This window comes from Manis pentadactyla, chromosome 19, assembly GCF_030020395.1.
Source record: "Manis pentadactyla isolate mManPen7 chromosome 19, mManPen7.hap1, whole genome shotgun sequence".
Taxonomy (NCBI): Eukaryota; Metazoa; Chordata; class Mammalia; order Pholidota; family Manidae; genus Manis; species Manis pentadactyla.
Genome location: NC_080037.1, coordinates 7,221,211 through 7,238,553, shown reverse-complemented (window position 1 = coordinate 7,238,553; position 17,343 = coordinate 7,221,211). Strand labels below are relative to the sequence as shown.

The 17,343-nt window shown below is 39.1% G+C and overlaps 1 protein-coding gene across 1 annotated transcript; it reads right to left on the bottom strand.

Annotated features, from left to right (window-relative positions):
* Positions 1-2,802: 2,802 nt before the first annotated feature.
* Positions 2,803-16,752, bottom strand: LOC118930897 (SLAM family member 6). Its single transcript, XM_036922923.2, has 2 exons — positions 16,524-16,752; positions 2,803-3,192 (listed from the first exon to the last, which is right to left on the bottom strand). The coding sequence occupies exons 1-2, from the start codon at positions 16,570-16,572 to the stop codon at positions 2,837-2,839; spliced, it is 405 nt and encodes a 134-aa protein (XP_036778818.2). The 5' UTR covers positions 16,573-16,752; the 3' UTR covers positions 2,803-2,836.
* Positions 16,753-17,343: the final 591 nt, after the last annotated feature.

The window sequence follows — 17,343 nt, the reverse complement described above, 5'->3', positions numbered from 1 at the left end:
TCTACCTTTATCTTGTATCTACCTACCACTTCAGCATTTTATTAAAAATAATAATAATAAAGAGAGAAATGTGGTATCCACATATAAATCAAGTATAAAAATCAAATGAGTATTCATATTTGAACTGACTGTTTATAGTTCATAATGCATGAGCAAAACCAAAAGTTTCTGTGATGACTGCCCTTGTACTGTTCACTATGTAACTTATTCATTATGTAAGAATTTGTTCTCCATGTAAGAACTTGTTCGTTATGCCTCAGAAGATTGGAGACTGATGAAAATTAGGCTTGGGGTGGATTAATGATTGTGCATTGAGCATTGACTCCCCTATACAGAATTTTATTGTCGTTAACAACCATTTGATCAATAAATATGAGAGATGCCCTCAAAAAAAAAAAAAAGTACACACTTCCAATGGTAAAATAAATAATTAACCGGGATGTAATATATAGCATAAGGAATATAGTCAAAATATGGTAACAACTTGGTATGGTGATAGCTGGTAGCTAGAATTATCATGTATATAAATGTTGAATCACTGTGTTGTACACCTGAAACTAATGCAATGTAATACTGTGTGTCAACTACCCTTCAATAAAAAAGAATTATCTACAAAAAAAAAAAAAAAGTGGCTTCTGCTCCCTGTCACTCCTGATGCTCCTTTGCTGCTCTAATGGCTCTTTTCTCCACAGCACTCATGGCTTTCTTCATACTGTGTCATTTGTTTATACATTGTGTGTATTGTTCATTATCTCCCCCTATATTCCCCACCAAGGATGGCAGCTCCATCAGAGCAGGGATCTTTATTTTCTACTAGGCACTGATATATTCAAAATGCCTAGAACAGTGTTTCATACATCTTCATGGTCAACAAATACTGTTGACCCAATAAATAGACTTAACATAGCTTCAACATCTTCCTTAACACTGAACTCTTAAGTATTAACTCCCAATTAATTGATATTGGCCCATAAGATCATATCTTTGCCATCCTAACTGGGCACATACAGAATAATTGGTCAATGTTTTTAAAAAAACCTATACAGTTCATACCATGAAATTCCTTTGCACTATATGGTATACTTGCATATACCTTTGTGTATGTGCCTTTGAAGGAGAGGTACTCCAAAAAGCCCTAAGAAGGGACTGGCATTGAACTGCAGGAGTGTAGTTGCTGCAGATGTCATGCGTGCTCTTCTGAATAGTGGCAGAAGAACATTGTCTCCACAAGTATAATGGAGCCCGGTATGGGGTCCTTTCCCAGACCTTCCACTGGATGTGTCTCTCTTCTCTCCAGCATCCTAGCACTGCCTTGATGGTCACTGATTACCCAGAGTGACTCTGCCTGCAGCGGGTTGAGAGATGACCTCCAAAAAGTTATGTGCATGTTTTAATTCTCAGAATCTTATTTGAAAAAAGGGATTTTGCAGACGTAATTGAATTAGACGAGATGATCCTGGATGATCTGGCTGGGCCCTAACTCCACTAACAAGTGTCCTCATAAGAGAAGAGCAGAGAGATATTTGAGAGATAGAAGAGGAGAAAACAGAGAGGAGGCGGAGGCAGTGACCACGAGGCACAGGTTGGAGTGATGCAGCCACAGGCCAAGGAGCACCAAGGAAAGCCAACAGCACGCAGAAGCTGGAGGAGGCAAAGAGCAGGGTGTGCTGATCTAGGGCCTCACAAGGAATGCAGTCCTGCCCACACCTTGATTTTGGATTTCTGGCTTCCAGAACTGTGAGAGAATAAAATTTCTGTTGTTTTAAACCATCAAGTCTGTGACATTTCATTTTGGCAGCCTCAGGAGACTGATACACTGGCCCAGGGTGATTTTGTGCCTTCAGTTAGAATCTGTGTTCAGAACTTTCCAGACATCCTCTCTCCCATAGTGACCTGTTCTGTGTCCTATACTTTCGGGGATATAACTTTGACTAATCTAATATGATAAGTATGCCAAAAACTCAGGGGATATTAAACGTTAACCTGTAATCTATTTGTGTTGCCATTTTGTTTTAACGGTGCTTTTTTTAGATACCATGTCTTAATCCAAAGACATCTGCATGAATTTTAGACACTGTGGATTCTCTAGCAGATAAGGATTATCTGAGTGGCCTTTAAAGTTGCCAATTTAATGCTTGACTCTCCTATACAACATTCCCTCTAAATGATTATCTTAAAGTCATTCATGGCGTCTCTCTACATCACTGATTGCTAGAAGGATTTTTTTTCTGATATTGATTCATAAGCTCTCTCATAGTTTCCATAATTCTATGTTGAACTTTCTGGGTAAAATAGTGTTCGAAATTAAATAACCTTGATAGAAAAAGTATTTTTGTTTATCAGCGCATCCTTATGGAACACTTCCTGGGTAGACCACTGTTCTGTACACTGTGTGCTCCATCAGCTCCAACTCGCCTTTGTTTAAAGGGAGGTATCATGTCAAGTAGTTACGTGGGAAGCTCTCCCACTTGCTATCTTCTCAGGCTTGTGTGACTGACACTGTACCTCGGGGGTAAGGAGGAGCTTTTGAGAGGGTTACATGACAGACATATATAATGCATAAGGTAACAGAATCATAGATATCTGACTTGCTTGACTTCCTCAACATTTCTGGTTGACTTATTGTGTGAGGCAGAGTGAAGTGGTTTGGGGCCAGGTCATAAGACTCAGGCTCTGTTTTCAACTCTGTCACTAACTGGCTGTGCAATGCCATTGAATTGCTTTACAGCTGGAATCTCAGTGTGACTCCAAATAACATACTTTTACCACTAGGCAATAGTACACACTTGCAGTCACATAGGACTGGAATATGTAATATCTTCTAGCCCATACATAGTTAAATCCCACTCCTTGACTCACTGAAGATCCTCAGCGTGTAATCAGAAAACAATATGGAGGTCTTTGTGCCCATCTGGACGCGGTAAGTTCCCATATCTGCCATCATCAGGTTGCTGAGCTGCAGGGAGTAGGACTGAGTGACCTGCAGCCGATCTTTCCGTCGTGGGTCCATCACGATGACTTGTGGTCTTCGCAGTTCACTTAGTTGTATGAAGATGACCGATGTTCCATTGTGAAGCCAGGTGATGTACTCAGTCTCCCATCCTGCAGAAAGCTGCAGGGGAAGAGTTACTGCCTCCCCCAGAACCCCGGCCACCATCAGCGGGGTTGAGCTGGTTTGTGAAACTGTGTTCCCTGTAAACACAGAAGGGAACCGACATCACTGCCTCTGTCCTCCCGCTGCTCTCTGCACACGTTCCCCTGCCTCTGCCATTCTGTTAACACTCTGATACTGAAGCCCAGAGACATGGGCAAGAAAGGGTTAGGAGAAGTGTTGTGCTGGACAATCACAAAGGCTCCAACCCCACAATACGTCTGCCAATCTTGGTTAATGGGCAGTTGGCCCAGATGACCCTGGCCCAGTCCACCCTCCCGCACTGGCTGGTCACTCCTGGGTCACGGCCACATCATCTGACTCAACCCTCTGAGCCCTGGCATGATTTGAAGGGAGACAGGGAACTACATTAACTTCCCGGCATAGACTCCAAAAGCTGCAAGTCTGTGCTGATGAAGCATAATTAAACTTAACATTTACTGACTACCACTGTGTGTCCAACATAGGAGGCTTCTGAGATTTAGAGGGCCAATGATAGGAATCTACAGTTCTTCTTATACATTATTTCATTTGCTGCTGATGATTCTGTGAGGCACGTAGGATGGATATTATTATCTTCATTTATAGATAAAAGAAGAGTTTAATTTTCCCAGGGTTACACAGCTAAAGAATAAAAGTCAGGATTCAAACCCAACTTTGACTCCAAGTACTGTATGCTCTTTTCATGCTACCAGAGATGCCTTTTCTCTTCTCAAAAAGATTATAATCTAGCGAATGGGGAGATAAAACTGATAAATATAAAAGTAATAAATATAACTTCAAAGGAATGTGTAATGACCATAGTCTCATAAGCCTATCTCAGAGCCATTAATGTTGGAGCAAAAAAGGTAAAATAGTCACAGTTCTTAAAGAGGATGCATCCTTAGCATTCTTTGGTGTGGAATGCTACAAGCACCAGTTGGTGGTCTTCTGTGTACTGATTTGTCTGACCATGCCTTAATTACCTTTGTATCCCAGCACTGTGCCAGACACAAAGTACGATCCGGAAATGTTTGAGTGAATCAATGAATAAAGAACAATAACCATGACCCCAACCTCCAGAGATCTCTCATTTCTCAGGAGAGGATGTAAGTAGGAGAGGAAATGTCTCCTTGGATCCTGATGCATAGTTTCTGGGCAAGCTCACACTTCCTCTTTCTTGAACTGTCATGTGGCTGCTAGGCACATGAGCACTGCCATCATTAATGCCCCTCTGTACTACGTCTTTCCCTTCAGCACTTTAACATGCAGCCATTTGTCATCTTGACTCTCGGAATCACATGGGTAAATATCACAGGTAAAATCCTGGGTAAAGATTTATTTTGCTTTAATTTTAATATTGATTCTATGTATTTAAAGTTAAAAGAAACAGGCCAAACAAGTCTATGCTGGTAAAAGTCAGGACACCAGGACACAGGTTACCTTTGAGGAGGAGGGAGTGCTGTCAAGCAGGAGGGAGCGTGACGGGGGGACCTGGGGTTGCTGGTGATGTTCTACTTCTCGACCCATGTCTGGATACACAGATTTATTCATTTTATGATAATTAATTGAGCTGGCATGTAGGATTTGTACATTTTTCTCTTTGTATGTTATATTTAAGTAAAAAATGGTAAAACAACAACAGAAAACCAAACCAAAACAAAGTAATTACGAAGGTCTAGAAGGACCAAAATGATCTGGTCATTTTTCTCTCTTTGACCAAATTTCCTTGCTCACTTTGCTCAAGTTATGCTGCCCTGGTCATTCCTTGCATGGACCAGGGCTTGCATACTTGAAATCCCCTCTCCTTGGAATGGGCTTCTCCCAGTACCCATGTGGCTCAGTCTTCTGTCTCTATTAGGTCTTAAACACAAACATTCCCTCTCAGAGAGGGCTTCTGTGACCACTCTCTCCTAAACGCCAACCCTCACCCCTGTACATACAGCTACCTTTGAATTTATATTTTTCTATAATACCTACCGTCTAGCACACTTTATAATTTGCATATTTATTTTTTTCTTATTTTCTTTCCCTTCCACTATAATGTAAGCTCCATGAAAGCAAGGGTTTTTGTCTGTTTTGTTCATTGTCATGAACACTCTTGAATAATGCTTGCCACATAGTAGGCACCCAACGAATATTTGTTGAGTGAAGGACACCTCTCCATTCTTTCCCTTGGAGCGTCTTTGTCCAAGAAATGAAGGACTAATTCCTCTTTGTAAGGAGTGTGAGCATGCCCTGTGGCCCAAGGACTCCCCAGGAACTCTTCCTGCCTTGCCTAGCACATTCCTTTAAGATGCCTTTGTTTTGATAGATTACAATTATTCACTTATTTAACAGGTCATTCTCTGTATTATTTGCTCAGTATTATGCCAATTCAGAGAGTAAAGCCTTAGAAGTCATGGCATTCAGCCCGTATTATTAGATTCCTTTATGTGCCAGTTTCTAGGTTAAAGATGGGGAATGCAAACATGAATAAGACATGTCGGTCCTCTGGTCTCAGCATGTGGTAGAGGAACCCAATGGGTACATGAGTGATTATGGCGCAGGAGTTAGGCATTAACCTAGGACAGGGCTTGCCTCGTCACTGCCTTTGTGCCACCAACTCATCCTGTGGACTCAATATCAAGTGCGTCTTTCTCCTTATTATAATTGAGATTGTTTTTCTCTCTTTTCCATAACCTTGAGAGTAGGGGTCATACTTATTATTTCTGCATCCCTAGCACTTAGCACAATTTCTAGCTCAATGAATGCTGAATTGAAAAGACATATCTTGAATTGAATAGAGGTATATGCTCTATGGGAGTACAAACAGAATGATGAGCCCAGGAGAGTTGTGGGTTGTCAGGGAACACTTCACAGAAGAGATAATATTGTAACAAGATTTAATAAAAGCAAGAGGTTCTCCATTGCTCAGTCATTTGTGATTCTTCCAAGAATGCCCTGCTCTTCCTTTGCTTTGTTGTTCCTTGTGTCCAGAATGCTCTTCCCTACCTTTCCCACTTGGTGAGCTCCTATACATCCTTTGACAATGAGTTCAAATATCTGTGTGCCTCTCTTACACTTGTGGGGCTTTTGTGTTGGTACAGGGGAAGGAGAAAGGAGTTCGTGATGGACAAAGAGAACAAGGTGGTGGAGGAAGGAGAAGGAGATAGCAGAAGTAGTTCCTTGTAAGTCTAAGAAAAAGAAAAAAGATTTGAGGCACTAAACTTAGGGAAGAGGAAGGCAAGAAGTCACTGAAAATGTTCAAAAGACTCTCTGTGAGACTTTAGACACGAGGAGAGCCGCTTCAGGGCTGGGCAATGTGGTGTGGTGTGGCCCAGAGGGTGCAAGGAGGCCCTTTCCTCTACTCTGCCCAGAACCAGCACTGACGCTTTGGGAATGATCTGGGCCAGCATCCTTGGCACGGACATTGATGTTCTTGGGGTAGACAGGACATTGGGTCTCCTCTGAACGGCACTGCAGGCAGCAGTTGTGGAGGATTAGAGCCAGAAGAGGTTAAGAATCGGGAGAATGCCTCAGGACAGCAACTGCAGGCTGCTTTGGGGGCCCATGGGAAGCACCCCTTTGAGGACCCTTAGACATCACTGGGGAGCTATTTGGAGCATGGGGGTGGTACTGAGGTCTTGCCTGATTCAGCAGACACTTGGTGTACATTTGTTTACACGTTACACCCATCGGATGATGTGCTTCTGGGAAAATGAATAATGTCTTAGCTCTTTATAGCCCCAGAACTTGGCCCAGGGAAATCAGTGTATTCTAGGTAGACTGAGATTTTAATGTGAAATGTTGTTAATGTTTATAGGAATAAAAGAGGAATTACAAAGCAAAAATACAATAATACTGACTCTTAATTTATCTATATAGTTACTTGTATCAGTATTCTTTATTTCTTGCTAGGAGTTTGAGTTACTGTCCAGTGTGCTTCCATTTCAACCTCAAAGATTCCTTTTAACATTTCTTATAGTGCCAGTCTAATAACAATGAACTCCATTGTTAGTGAAATGAAAAACATTAATGGTTACCTGATTAATGTTTTTTAAGAAACATAGAAAGCAATGTTTTAGGAAGGAGGGGGGAAGGTAGGATTGAGTTGATTCTGAAAAAGAGAGAAAAGTTAGGGAAACTTTGGGTTTTTCAACTTAGAGAACCAGCTTAGGCCTGTCTACAGGAAAGAAGGATATAGTGGGCTATTTCAGCTTGGTGGTGGATATCTCATGTAATTTACTGAAGTGCAAAATAGATGGCTGTATAGGTGCAGAATGGCTTTAAGGGTATCAGTTGTTTACCCTCTGAATGTGTGGTTGGCTGGGAGCTGTGGATTGCTGTTCAGAAGGAGAGTAAGGATTGATATCTTGAGATTTGATAGAGAAAGGAGGAGAAGCAGGACCTTAAGAAGAATGTAGGGTAAAGGGATGTTACTCTTTAGGGTGATAGAGTCATGAGTTCATTTGGAGCAGAAGAAACTGGTGGAAAGAAAGAAACTAAAGATATAATGAAAGGGACTACAGATTGTCTCCAACTTACAGTGGTTTGATTTATGATTTTTCAACTTTATGATGATATAAAAGCAACATGCATTCAGTAGAAACCATACTCTGCATTTTGCATTTTGATCTTTTCCTGGGCTGGCAATATGCAGTATGAAACTCTGTCATGATGCTGGGCAGGAGCAGCCCACATCTGGAAGGAGAAGCCACTGGAAGGAGAAGCCACACCATCCAGTCAGCCACACAATCATGAGGGTAAACAACTGATAACATTTAAAGCCATTCTTTGCCTATACAGCCATTCTGTTTTGCACTTCAGTACAATATTCAATAAATTACATGAGATATCCAGCCATTCTGTGGCTGGATTTTGTGCACTTTCAGTACAGTATCCAATAAATTACACAAGATATCCAAAACTTTATTATCAAATGAACTATGTGTTAGATGATTTTGACCAACTTAGGCTAATATAAGCATCATTTTGAGCATGTTTAAAGTGGGCTGGGATAAGCTATGATGTTTGGTAGGTTAGGTGCATTAAGTGAATTTTGACTTACAATATTTCTAACATACATTGGGTTTATTGACACATAACCCATTGTAAGTTAAAGAAGATCTGTATTCAAATTAAAGTATTTTGTGAGAATATGTAACAAATGAGACTAAATGACAAGTGATAGAAATTATAACAAGGAACCAAATAGAAGTTCTGAAGCTGAAAAAAATTACTGAAGTGAGAAATTTACCAGAGGGTTTCAACAGCAGATTTGAGCAGGCAGAAGAAAGAATCAGCTGACTTGAAGATGGGTCAATTGAAATTATTTGGTCTAAGAAGCAGAAAGAAAAAATAAGGGAGAAAAATTTCCTCTGGGACACCATTGAGCATATCCACATAAACATAATTAGAATTCAAGAGGAAGAGAAGAAAGAAAAAGAGGCAAAATTAATATTTGAACAAAGTGGCCCCAAGCTCCCCAAATTTCATAAAAGACATAAATCTACACATCTAAGAAACTCAGTGACCTCCAGGAAGGATAATTGCAAAGGGATCTACACCAAGACATGCTGTAATCAAACTGCTGAAAGACAAAGGCAAAGAGAGAGTCTCAAATGCAGCAGGAGGATGTGACTAGTCAGTACAACTGATAAAATTAACAGCCAATATCTCAGTAGAAACCATGGAAGCCAGAAGGCAATGGGATAACATATTTAAAATGTGGAAGGAAAAAACCTACTGAGAATTCTATGGCCAACAAAACTATTCTTCAAAAAATGAAAAAAAATGAGGGCATTCCTAGATAAACAAACACAGATGGAGTTCATTGTTAGTAGACTGGCACTATAAGAAATGCTAAAAGGAATCTTTGAGTTGAAATGGAAGCACACTAGACAGTAACTCAAACTCCTAACAAGAAATAAAGAATACTGATACAAGTAACTATATAGATAAATTAAGAGTCAGTATTATTGTATTTTTGCTTTGTAATTCCTCTTTTATTCCTATGTGATTTAAAAGACCAATGAATAAAGCCATAATATAAGTCTCTGTTAGTGGGCACACATATATAAAGATGTAGTTTGTGATAACAACATAAAATGAATCTGTATTTGTATACTACTGAAGCTAATATTATATTAGTTCAAAATAGGTTCTGAAGAGTTTAATTATAATCCCCAAGGTAACAACTAAGACAATAACTAAAAAATATACAGAAAGGGATAAAAATTTAAAAATATCAATTATACACAAAAGAAGGGAGTAAGGAGTTGAGGGGGAAAGAGAAAAATTTTAAAATGCAAAAAATAAGTCCTCCCATATTAGTAATTACTTTAAATGTAAATGGATTGAACTCATCACTTAAGATGCAGAGATTGGCAGAATGGATTTAAAAAACATGATTCAACTATTTATTGTCTACAACTAGAAGTGTCTACAGAGACTCACTTTAGACACATATGCATAAAAGGTTGAAAATAAAAAGATGGAAAAAGATATTCCATGCAAGTAGTAAACAAATGACAGCTGAAGTGGTTATACTAGTATCAAGTATGTAAGTAAAAAACTATTACAAGACAAAGAAGGACATACACAGATAAAAGGATTAACCCAGCAAGAAGACATAATAATTATAAACACATATGCACTAAACTACAGAGCCCCAAAATATATGAAGCAAACACTGACAAAAATGAGGAAGAAATAGACAATTCTACAAGAATAGTTGGAGACTTCAATAACTCACTTGCACTCATGGTGAGAACAAGTAGACAGAAGGTCAATAAGGAAATAGAGGATTTGAACAACACAATAAACCAACTAGACCTAATAGACATACAAAGAACCCTCCATCCAAATGCAGCAGAAAACATGTTTTCAAAAATGCCTGTGGATGTTCTCCAATATAGACCATATGTTAGGCCACAAAATAAGTCTCAAAAATTATAAAGGGCTAAAATCATTCAAAGTGTCTTCTCTCACCACAATAGAATGAAACTAGAAATCAAGAACAGAGGAAAATTGGAAAATTCACAAATATTTGGAAATTAAACAACATATTCCTGAACAACCAATGGATCAAAGAAGACATTGTAAAGAAAATGAGAAAATGCTTTGAGATAAATTAAAATCAAAATACAGCATACAAAACTTACAGGATTTAGTGAAAGCAGTGCTCAGAGGGAAATTTATAGCTGTAGGTATCTACATTAAAAAAGAAGAATCTCAAATCAATAACCTAACTTTATACCTAGAAAAGGAAGAACAAAATAATCCCAAAGCCCATAGGGAAGGAAATACTAAAGATTAGAGCAGGAATAACCAAAACGGAGAATAGAAAACAACAAAGAAAACCAATGAAACCAAGCACCGATTCTTTGAAAAGAAATCTAGAATGAAATTATACTGAGCTATATTAGTTGAGAAAAAGATAGGACTCAAATTCTAAAATTAGAAATGATACTGGGGACATTACAGCAGACCTTACAGAAATTAAAAAAAAAAAAGATTGTAAGAGAATACCATGAATAACTGTATGAAAACAGATTAGAAAACCTAGATGAAACAGATACAGTCCTGGAAGGAAACTGCCAAGACTGACTTAAGAAGAACTAGAAAACCTGAGAGGATCTATTACAAGTAAAGAGAGATTGAATATCAGTAATCAAAATCCTCCTGGCAAAAACAAAACAAAACAAAACAAAAAATTCCAGAACCAGACGGCCTCACTGGTGACTTCTACCAGTTATTTAAAGAATAATACCAATCCTTCTCAAACCCTTCCCAAAAATATAGAAGAGGAGAAAACACTTCCTAATTCATTCTGTGAGACAAGCATTACCATAATACCAAAGCCAAAGGTATCAGAGAAAAAGAAAACTGCAGACCAATGTCCTTTATGAAATTTATGCAATAATCCTCAACAGAATGCTAACAGACTGAATCCTGCAGGACAGTACAAGGATGATACACCACGTCCAGTAGAATTTATCTCAGGATTGCGAGTGTGGTTTAACAAGTGAAAATCAATCAATGCAATATACCACATTAATAGAATGAAGGAAAAAAGCCACATGATCATCTCAGTTGATGCATTTGAAAAAGCATTTGGCAAAATCCAACACACTTTCATATAAAAATCCTTAGGAATCTAGGAATAGATGGGAACTTCCTCAACTTGATAAAAGATATTTTGAAAACCCCCCAGTTAACTTCCTACTCAAGGATGAAAGACTGAAAGCCTTCCACCTAAGACCAGGAGCAAAACAATACTTGCTTTCGCTACTTCTATTCAACATAGTATTGGAAGTCCTAGCCACAGCATTAGTCAGGAAAAAGAAATAAAAGGTATCTTCATTGGAAAGGAAGAAATGAAACTACTCTTATTCACTGATAGCATGATCTTATAGTTAGGAAATCCTAAAGAATCAGTAAAAAATCATCGAAGACATCAAAACTAATAAATGAATTCAGCCAAGTTGCAGAATAGAAGATTAATATACAAAACTCAGTTGTATTCGTACATACTAGCAGTGAACATTCTGTAAAGGAAATTAAGGAAACAATTCCATTTATAATAACATCTAAAGAATAAAATATCTAGGAATAATTTAACCAAGGAGATTCAAGACATATAGTAAAAAGTGAAACATTTCTGAAAGAAATGAAAGAATACCTAAATAAATGCAAAGTCATCCTATGTTCATGGGTCAGAAAACTTAGTATTAGGATGGCCATAATACCCAAGGCAACCTACAGATTCAATGAAATCCCTATCAAAACTCAAATGCTCTCTGTAACTTTTTTCAAAACTGGAAAAACTAATTCTCAAATTCATGTGAAATGCAAGGGACCTCAAACAGCCAAAACAATACTGAAAAAGAAAAACAAAATTGGAGGACTCACGCCTCCCAGTTTCAAAACTTACACAGCCACAGTAATCAAAGCAATCTTGTGCTTGCATACGGATGGACACATAGTTGTCTATATGGAACTGAATTGGGGGGATCCAGAAATAAACCTATACATTTATGGCCAATTGATTTTTGAGAAGAGTGCCAAGTTCATTCAGTGGGTAAAGAATTGTTGCTTCAACAAATGATGCTGGGGTAACTAGATATCCACATGTATAAGAATAAAGTTGGATCTCTACCTCACACCTATACATAAGAGCTAAAATTACAAAACTTTTAGAAGAAAACATAGCAGTAAATCTTCATAACCTGGGATTTGGTAGTGGGATTCTTAGATATGACACCAAAAGCATAAGCAAAAAAAGAAAAGAAAAAGATAAATTGGACTTAATAAAAATTAAAACATTTTTACATCAAAGGACATTATCAAGAAAATGAAAAGACAATCTACAAATGGGAGAAAATAATTGTGAATCATGTGTCTAATGAAGGTCTAATAAGGAACTCTTACAAAACAACAACCAAAAAGACAAATAATCCAATTAAAAATGGGCAAAGGACTGGAATAGACATTTCTCCAAAGAATATATAAAAATAGCTAATATGCACATGAAAAGATGTTCAACATCATTATTCATTAGGGGAAGTACAAATCAAAATCACATGAGAAATGTTCATATCTACTAGAATTGTGGGAAGAAGAAAAAGGAGAAGGAGAAGGTGGAGGAGGAGGAGGAGAAGAAAAAAAGTGTTGGTAAGAATGTGGAGAAATGTTCATTGTTGTTGGGAATACAAACTGGAACAGTCGCTATGGAAAACTAGTAACTCCTCAAAAAATTAAGCATAGAAGTTTCATACGATCCAGCAATCCCATTCCTAGATATATACCCAGAAGAAATGAAAACAGGCACTCAAACAAATACTTGTACACAAATCTTCATTGTAGCACTATTTACAATGGCCAAAAGTTGGAAACAACACAAGTGTCCATCTGTAGATGAATGGATAAAGAAAATGGGGTACATATATACAATGGAATATTATTCATCAGTAAAAGGAATGAAGTACTGACACATGATACAACATGAACGGAGCTTGAAAATGTACTGAGTGAAAGAAGTCAGACATAAAAGGTCACATATTGTATGATTTCATTTATAGAAAATATCCTACATAGGTAAACCCATGGAGACAAAAAGCAGGTGAGTATTTTCTTGAGGCTGGGGGAAGAGAGAAACAGGAAGTGATTGCTTAACGGGTACAGGGCTTTCTTTTCATGTGGTGCAAATGTTTTGAAATGAGTGGTGGTTGCACAACTTTGTGAATTTATTAAATGCCACTGAATTGTACACTTTAAAATTATTACGTTTTGTAAATTTCACCTTAATGAAATAAAAAAAAAGTCTGAGTGTGGATGGAGGCATAGCTGACATAGAGTAAGCGGCTAAAAATTGAGAGGTATGGAAGACTGGAGGTTAGAGGTTACAGGGGGAGAGACTGCAGATTCCGAGAGGTGGGGAGTCACAGCTGTTCTTGAAGATAATGACAAAATGTAAAACAATTCTTTGCCTGTTGTGAGCAACTATAAACACTTGAAGGTATGGGTAGTCCGTAAGAATGAAATAACATTGCTGAGTGATAAGGGAGTCATTAGATTACAATTGTTTAGCAGAAGAGCCTGTAAGGTTTTGACTCAAAACCTCAGAATAGTTTGACTAGCCCACATGGATCTGTTTTGCCTATATGTCTAACCACTCTTCTCTCCTGGACATCAGAATTACTGCTATTTGCTTCCTGCAAACACATTTAAAAAAATAGTTCCTATTTCTCCCTCCCTCCAACTAGCATCTCATGACATCTAGAACCTTGCTACTCAAAGTGTGGTCCATGGAGCAGCATTCTGTTTACCTAGGAGCTCATAAATACAGAATCTTAGTCTCCATCCCAGAACCAGCATTATAATAAGATTCCCTAGTAATTTATAGGCATATTAATGTTTGACAAATTCCCATCTAGAAAGAATAAAATGGCGAAACAAATGAAATTCATTGTTTCCAGGGCATAATGTTGCCTGATTTCAGTTATACATATTGGGATTACTTCTCAACCTGGTTTATTTTTTCAGCTTAATTTTCTAAAAGGAGCAAGTTATGGTGTCTGACCCACTGGAAAGAACGTGGGCTGGCATGAGTTATCTTCTTTCATGCTTGTTTTCAAGATTGACTTTGATTGTGCTGCATTCTTGCTACAATGTTTTTCTTTTCCTCCTTCAATCCAAACTCCTCCTGGCTTCAGGGCCTTTGCACATGTGATTCCCTCTGCTTCCAGTGATTCTTGTTAGACTTCTCCCCTGTTGGACTTCTCACACCCTTTAAATTATCAGATGAGATGCTACTTTTCCAGAAAATCCTTTCCACATCACCCCAGGTGAAGCAGATGCCCATGTGTTCTCTCCCGTATAACTCTGCTTATTTTCCTCCTAGCATCACACTTTGTAATTAGAGATGCATTTATGTGACTGTGTAGCTGTGTGTAAACTGAGTAGCGCAGTGAAGTAGTACTGAGCACAGATTCCAGAGCCAGGCTTCCTGTTCTCCAGCCTTGGCCATCACTGCTCTCCTCCTGGGCTTCAGAGCCTCTGCAAACCCATTCAAGTATGTTTCTTTTTCTACACTATTCATGGGGCTGTATTTTCACACCCCACCTCATCATAATGATGTGACATTAAGCAAGTTTCTAAAGTGTGGCTGTCTTCTTTCCTCTTCCTTGAAGTGGGGATGGGAACATTGTGTACTTCATAGCATCCTTATGGGAAGTATCAGGGAGAAGCAGAGAAATTTTAACCTAAGGCCATTCAAAATATTGAGTTCTAAAGATGGGTTTAATTGTGCAGGGATGTACGAGTGAGGCAAAGATCTGGGGCTCTGCCCCCAGGTCAGGGAGTGACTGTTGAATGAATGAATGAATTCTTCTTTCTTCTTCTTATACGTATTTCCCAGGGTTCCATCCTTCTGCTTTTCTCCTTAGCCCCACTTACTATTTGCCTGCTATGACTTTGAAGCCTCTGTCCTCGGCTCTGCCTCTAGTCCTAAACTTCCAGGTGCTTTCAGAAAGTCTCCTCATGGCTTAAATTTAGTAGGTCCAAAATTGAACTCACCTTTTCCATGGCTGTTCCCTCTTCCCCTCAACTTTGTCACCTCCTTTGGCTACACGACCTGAAGTTTACTGCCCCTTCCACCACACTTCAAATCCCCTTTCCCTGCTTGGTTTATTTCCTCTTTATTATTTATTGCTATCCAATATACTGTTTCACTTACTCATCTTGTTTATAGCTTGTCTCCCCTGCTAAAATGCTAACTCCATGAGGACAGGAATTTTTGCCAGCTTTGTTCATGACGCATCCCCAGAAGCAGGAACAATGCTAGGCAACGAGTATTTATTGAGTGTGTTCTCCTTTCCCCTCATTCCCATTGCCAGTTAGTCTAGTTAATTTCACATCTATGGTGACACTCCTTTCTGTCCTTCTTTCTCTTGCGCTGCTGCCATGTTTGTTCAGTTGTCACTCTCAGAACTATTTGCAATAGCTTGCCACCTGCTGGATGATGAAAATTGGGCAAGTTATTTAAATTAATCTTGGCTCCTCATTTGAAAGTGGGGCCAAAAATAGCACAAACTCATAGAGCTCTCATGAGGCTTAGATATTAACGTGTATAGAGCACTCAGCCCACCTGGAACGGGGTAAGTCCTCAATGAATATTAGCTGTTTTTATCTGTTACCTGTTGCTGGTTGTGGGCTTGCCTCTCTTTCTCATCTCCTGCCCCATCTGTCCTTAAATCTTATACTTTGGCCCCAGTGGACCACCTGTGGTTCCCCAAACACAATATGAACCTTTAGTTTTCCATGTAATGGATAGTGGGGAATGAGGAGGCCGGACCAGCGAATTCCTTTCTCCCTGCCGTGTAAAGGACTGCCGAACTAGCGAGCCCCTGAATTGCATTAGAGGAAGGGAGAGCTGGAGAATTCTTTTTTCACAGTAAGCAAAAATTCAGAGGATCATTTCTAGTGTTTTAGTTGGGCTCAGAAATTCTGGCTAAGCTGAACCATAGATTTTCAATATTTGAGAGGATAGTGAGGCTCAGAAAGAATAAGTAACCCACCTGAGGTCACACAGCAAGAGAGCGGCTAATTTCATAAGAGGACTTATTTTCCTAATCTTACATCTTGATTCCACAACAAAAGGTCATTTCCAGTGCCCCAGCAGACAGGCCTTAAATGCAGATTCAGCTGAAGCTGTTGACTCTGAAGCGCCTCAGGGCTTTAGCATTCTAAGGTGAGAGAGGGTGGCCGTTCATCGGGCACCACCGTGAGCCCCCCCTGGTCCCCTGGCAGAGAGACAGACAGACACCTGTACACAGGTGATTGAGACTGATCAAGCTGCACAAAACCAGGGAGTCACTCAGTGACCACATGGGTCTGCTTCAGCGCTTACCTGGGCCAAGGCAGAAGACCAGTGCAACGGACGGGAACAGCCACATCATGCTTGGCAGTGCAGACCGGCAGCGGAGACCTCCAGGCAGACAGCATTCTTTACCATTCTGTCAAAAACTGAAACTGGCTCTTTCTGAGACTTCTACTTCCTCTCAGAGGCGTGGTAAATTCTTTTTCCTCCAGACTAACAGTCCTCACTATATTTTGTTTTTCTATTTACTTTTTTCTGAGCAGAGTACAGAAATCTTACCGGTACAATGTGAGCTGGAATTTTCACTTCCTAGCTATATACTTTTCTCATTTTTTGGAATTGTTCTATTGTGGTAAGACAACTGAAATTACCTATTGTGGTGATATAAAATTTACTGTTTTAACTGTTTAATTCAGTGGCATTAATTCCATTCACAGTGTCATACAACCACTTAATTCCAATACCTCATCTTATTGCACCTCGCTTTGTTGTGCTTTGCAGACATTGTTTTTTTTTACAAATTGAAGGCTTGTGGCAACCTGGCATTAAGCGAGTTTATTGACTCCATCTTTTCAACAGTAATTGCTTACTTCCTGTGTCTGCATCACGTTTTTGTAATTCTCACAATATTTCAAAACTTTTCGTTACAATTAAATTTGTTATGCTGATCCACGATGAGTGAGTGACCTTTGATGTTACCGTTGTCATTGTTTTAGGGTGCCATGAACTGCTCCCGTATAAGATGGCAAACTTAACTGATAAACATTGTCTGTGTTCTCACCGTTCCACTGACCAGCCGCTTGCCTGTCTCTCTCCCTCTTCTCAATCATCCCTATTGCTTGAGACACAG

Coding starts and splice junctions, on each gene's coding strand:
- LOC118930897 (XM_036922923.2), bottom strand. CDS start 16,572: ATGATGTGGCTGTTCCCGTCCGTTGCACTGGTCTTCTGCCTTGGCCCA. Junction 3,193..16,523: donor GGTCTTCTGCCTTGGCCCAG/GTAAGCGCTGAA, acceptor CTGTGTTTACAG/GGAACACAGTTTCACAAACC.